Source organism: Phalaenopsis equestris, unplaced genomic scaffold (genome assembly GCF_001263595.1).
Source record: "Phalaenopsis equestris unplaced genomic scaffold, ASM126359v1 Scaffold000099, whole genome shotgun sequence".
In the NCBI taxonomy this organism is placed as follows: domain Eukaryota; kingdom Viridiplantae; phylum Streptophyta; class Magnoliopsida; order Asparagales; family Orchidaceae; genus Phalaenopsis; species Phalaenopsis equestris.
The window spans coordinates 798,537-803,939 of record NW_018164541.1 but is presented as its reverse complement, the minus strand read 5'-3'; the positions used below and the strand labels follow the sequence as shown (position 1 = coordinate 803,939).

Below are 5,403 nucleotides of genomic sequence, written 5' to 3'. Positions count from 1 at the left end.
GATATTATGGAAGAAGCAGATTGTGAAGACTCCAGAGATGAGGAGGATAGAGAGGAGTATTGACTACCTATAAATGATGGTGAGATACTTATGATTTGATAAACTCTCCAGATCGAGCCTAAGAGGGAGCGATAGTGGTTTAGGAAGCTTCTTCCGTACTCGCGGTATTGGGAAGTGGAAAATTTACCATCTCATTATAGATGAAGGTAGTTATGCGAATGTTGCCCAAATTCCGGATGAGTTAGCCTCACTATCCAAAAGCACTCCTGGCTTTTATTCCCTGTTTGAAGAAAAGGATTGTGATTAGTATTGACGAGATAATTGATAGATTTTCTATCGAAAACAAGCTATAAGATCGGGTGTGGTGTAACATCATGCTTATGTATGCATATCATATTCTATTGTGCTGATCATGGCTGTATAAGGGGTATACTTCATGGTGGCTACAAAAACATCTATACATTTAACAAGAATGGAAAAGTGTATTATACTTTTTCCTTTTAATGACTCAACAATAATGATTACTCAAATAGAAATGAGAGTTAGTGCCTTGTGCTATATTCTTACGTACTATGAGAGAGGTGCCAATGAGGCTGCTTTGGTGATGCTGGAGGGCATTAAGATGGCTACAAAAGCACTCCTGGCTTTTATTCCCTGTTTGAAAAAAAAAGATTGTGATTATTATTGACGAGATAATTGATAGATTTTCTATTGAAAACAAGCTATAAGATCGGGTGTGGTGTAACATCATGCTTATGTATGCATATAATATTCTATTGTGCTGATCATGGTTGTATAAGGGGTATACTTCATGCTGGCTACAAAAACATCTATACATTTATCAAGAATGGAAAAGTGTATTATACTTTTTCCTTTTCAGGACTCAACAATAATGATTACTCAAATAGAAATGAGAGTTAGTGCCTTGTGCTATATTTTTACATACTATGAGAGAGGTGCCAATGAGGTTGCTTTGGTGATGCTGGAGGGCATTAAGATGGTTACAAAAGCACTCCTGGCTTTTATTCCCTGTTTGAAAAAAAAAGATTGTGATTATTATTGACGAGATAATTGATAGATTTTCTATTGAAAACAAGCTATAAGATCGGGTGTGGTGTAACATCATGCTTATGTATGCATATCATATTCTATTGTGCTGATCATGGTTGTATAAGGGGTATACTTCATGCTGGCTACAAAAACATCTATATATTTATCAAGAATGGAAAAGTGTATTATACTTTTTCCTTTTCAGGACTCAACAATAATGATTACTCAAACAGAAATGAGAGTTAGTGCCTTGTGCTATATTTTTACATACTATGAGAGAGGTGCCAATGGGGCTGCTTTGGTGATGCTGGAGGGCATTAAGGTGTAGGAATTGATACTTGATGCAATGTAGCCCTATCAAAGGAGTTTTAGGATGTTTTGACTGACAACTTACCAACTAGATTATTATCACTATGTGAGATTCATTATTTCATAGTTCCCATCCCATAATTAGTGTTCCCCAGATAATCATTCTACTAGATGTGGCAAACAAAGTATGAGGAGCTACAAAAGTAGGTAGAAGATAGTGTTTAGTTTGTGAGAATATTAGTTTATGTGCTATAGTAGCATTGATTGTGTCCAAGAAGGATGAATTGAGGTACATTGATAGCAGGGCACTCAAAAAGGGCACAACCCAGTGCGAATTCCTCATTAGGGACATTTTGTCTTGTCATGATGCTTGAATCTTCAAATTGGTGACTTTTACCCTTTGTTTATTTCTAAATTATTTAGTGATTTGTCTATGTGCATGATCAAGATTTTGTTCTATTTGATACTTAATCAGGTTTTTATTTTATTGTGTGAACCTATATATTGATTCTCAGATTTCTAGTGGATTTTCAGATTTTGGCTACCATTACTCATCGTTTGGAATGGATAATATGTTTTTTATAATTTCACATCAAAAGTGAATATTCCTTGCTTAAGTTGAAAGTTGGGAATCTCAGAATTTTAATTTTTTTCTATCTCTTTGAGCATCTCATCCTAGGTTCTTATTAGTAAACCCTAGAATTTAAGACTTTCAATATTGTTTCACTGGGTATTTTGTGGCAGTGACTCGAAGATATTCTTGTTGAACCATTGGCATGCAATATATGCTTTTTGTGGTTTTTTACTCTTTTCTGCCATGATTAATTCTGCAGTACGCATACAAGTACCACAAATTAATAATATCCTTTTTCATGTGATGAATTAAACCTGATCATGGTGTTATTAATATATCCTTCTGACTACATATGCTTGATTTTTTTGTTCCTGTACTTTTAATGTTGATTGCTAGCTTTCCTGTTTGGACACTTCGGTTTGTTTATAGGCCCATCTTTTTAGAAGAAATTAATCCAGGAATTTCTCATTAAAAGTGTGTAATTTAACAACGTCTCTGAGATATCTACTTACAAAATGTTCATGTTTTCTTTCAATAGTAAAATTTGTACCCATGTTAGATTTAGTCCCTACTTCTAATGCTCTGGAATATTTTTTTCAAGTGCTTATCATATACTAATTTTATTTTTTTGGCAGTTTAAACTCACATGTTCCTGCCATTTTTCCCAACCGGATGACATAGCTTTATAATTTACCTCATTACCAAATGAAACCTTAGGCTTCATCTTGTATTGTTGCCCTTGATAAGCTTGTGCTGTTTTGTCCTAAAGATTCATTGCTACTCTCACAAATAGAAAGATGCTACTCTCACAAGTTTGTTGCAAAAATCACGACTTAGATGGTACATGCTTTTGTAAGGTAAAAATAATAAATAAAAAGCTGAAAAGAATTAGCAAAGGACTTGATTTTTAATTTCTTTCTTCATATATGATTTCAATTTCGGCAATTATTTCTTGCATTTTTTGATCCATCTCCGTAAATGGGTTCTATGATCTTTTCTTGTTTGCATGCTCTCTTTTTTTTTAAAGAAAACATTTGGGATAATTTTCTTTCAGTCCTCCCCAACGACATTTTCCTTGCACCTATTTCAGGAAAAGATAAACAAGTTCCTTTCTTATAAAATGGCTGGGAAAAGCTTCAATGACGATTTACGTAAAAAGAAGGATTATAGAAATCCAGATTTTCTGCAACATGCTGTCGGGTATCAAGACATTGAGCAGATCGGTACTTGCTTTGGCACAGAAGTCTTTGACCCACATGGTTATGACAAAAGCGACTTCTATGATGAAATAGGTATCTAATGGCTCCTTTCAATGTTTCATGTAATTATTGTAGGGTTTCTATTGTCTTTTGCTCATCTTTTGGGATTTTAATAATTTTATTATCTAAATTACCTTTTTTGTGCGTGCTAACACAACATTTTATTGTCTTTTTTATTATTTCTACCATGGCTATTATATTTGTTCATGCAAAGTATGTTTTTTTCTAAATGATTGTGTCTTTGAGATTGAAAAAAATAAATTAAAATCAGTTTAAATAAAAAAAGAAAACAGAAAACTGTCTAGAATTTCCTATTTTAGATTCTTGTTTAATTTTACGTCAGAGATTTTGCATGAGATCATTGTTTTTTTAGCCTCAACCCAACTATATAGGGTTTCCTTTAGGAATCCTTATATTTCATCATATGGTATGTAAGGCATGTCCATTTTTCTTTTAAATGTTTTGACACTTAATTTATCCATTTGTTAGTAGGTGCATTTCTTACCTTTTACAAAATCCTATCATCACCATCTTTTTTTTTTAAAGATGCTACTCTCAACTTTCCTTTGATATAAACATTTCTCCATTGAAGATTTTCCGCACACCATCTGAAAGTTTGTCTTCTATAAATTCAACTTTGTGGGCTTAAAAAATTTTGATGACTCTAACTTCGTTGATATGAGCGCTTTGTAAGATCAAATTTTCAAAATGCAGATTAGATTGCAGAGAAGACATTACTCTGAGATTTCACCCTCATTTGTGAGGACTTTTTTGATCTAGGGATAGGCATAAGCCCATATGGTTGATTGCATATCCTAATAACAGGAGAGCACTTTCGATTAAGACTATTCATTCACTGCTAAATATTTAGTAAATAGTAGCAACAAATATACGATTTAAATTGTAAAATTTATCACTTGGAGCTTAAAGTAGATATTTGTGGAAATAATGACGAACCTAATCAAAATCCTATGACTCCATCATCCCAGGTCATTGTGGTCCCTGATCTACTTAGTTAGAGGAGTTAGTTGAACTAACCTAACTGAATGGTCCTTGTCAACAACCATGAGTTGCGTCATTCAAGGGACAATTGTAGATCTAAGATGAAAATTCATCTAAAGAAATAAATTTAAGTCGATCTTAACTGAGAAAAAGCTTTGTGCTAATTAAATGTGCCATTATGATTAATAACTCAAAGGGTAGAAAACATATGGGTTATGACATTAAGGGTAATATAACAGTGTCATTTAGTGGCAACCACCTGGATTAGAGGGATTTTCCCGTAATTGCTATTTTTTGTGAAGTAGTTAGGCCAAAGCACACGGATAGATAACTCAAGCCACATCTTTACTGATGTGTAATTATTGTGGGCTTAGAAAATTCAAAATACACCAGACTCTCGTCAAGAGCTTAATGTGTTAAATTTCTTATTTAAATTTTTAGAAGGTAACGAAGATAATAGATAAGACACTGCCTAGAGATTTCACTCTCATTTTATGAAGATTTTAGGATCCGGGGTTTGAGGTTTCTCATGGGCGCAAGCCCCTATGGTTAATTATCCCTCCCAAAATGGGAGAACACTTTTGATTAAGGCTAGTCATTAGGCATGGAGTATTTGAACGTAGCATATAGTAACAATAAGTTTAAATTTCAAAACTATAAAATTATCATTGTTAGCTTAAAAGCGGATAGTGGGGGAAATGATGACAACCCAATCAAGATTATATTGTTTCGTTATCTCGGGTTTTCATATTATCAGTTCTACTTATTCAGCCGAGGTAGTTGACCCAACCTGATAGAAGGATCCTTGTCAGCAGCCATGAGTTACATTGTCCAAGAGGATCTGAGGTGAATCTTCGTCTAAAGGGATTAATCTAAGTCAATCTTAGCTTACAGAAGGTCCTCCGCCCTATCAAATATATCATATGATTCAATACTCAAAAGGGTGGACTGTCATTTGGGAACATATGTGCTATAACTGTGACCATTTTACAATGAAGTCTACTGGTCAAATGGAGTTTGCCGATCAAATCATTCAATCAGAGGGTTTAGGTTGTAAAAGTTTCTTTTGTGGAGTCATTTGACGATAAAATCATGCAGACAGATGACTCAGGCCACGTCTTGACTGACATAAGATTATTTTTAGTTTGAATTTAGTAATCTGTTTGATATGACCTTATTTTTTTGTGAGCTCGAGTGAACATTAGATTT

General features: G+C 33.8%; 1 protein-coding gene across 1 annotated transcript in view; it reads left to right on the top strand.

Annotated features, from left to right (window-relative positions):
* LOC110020541 overlaps window positions 1-3,225 on the top strand; it is a gene marked incomplete at its 3' end in the record, with an annotated part of 12,684 nt that extends 9,459 nt beyond the window's left edge. Inside the window, 1 exon segment of the mRNA XM_020718680.1 lies at window positions 3,024-3,225. Within this exon segment, the coding sequence (XP_020574339.1) occupies window positions 3,024-3,225 (202 nt within the window).
* Window positions 3,226-5,403: the final 2,178 nt, after the last annotated feature.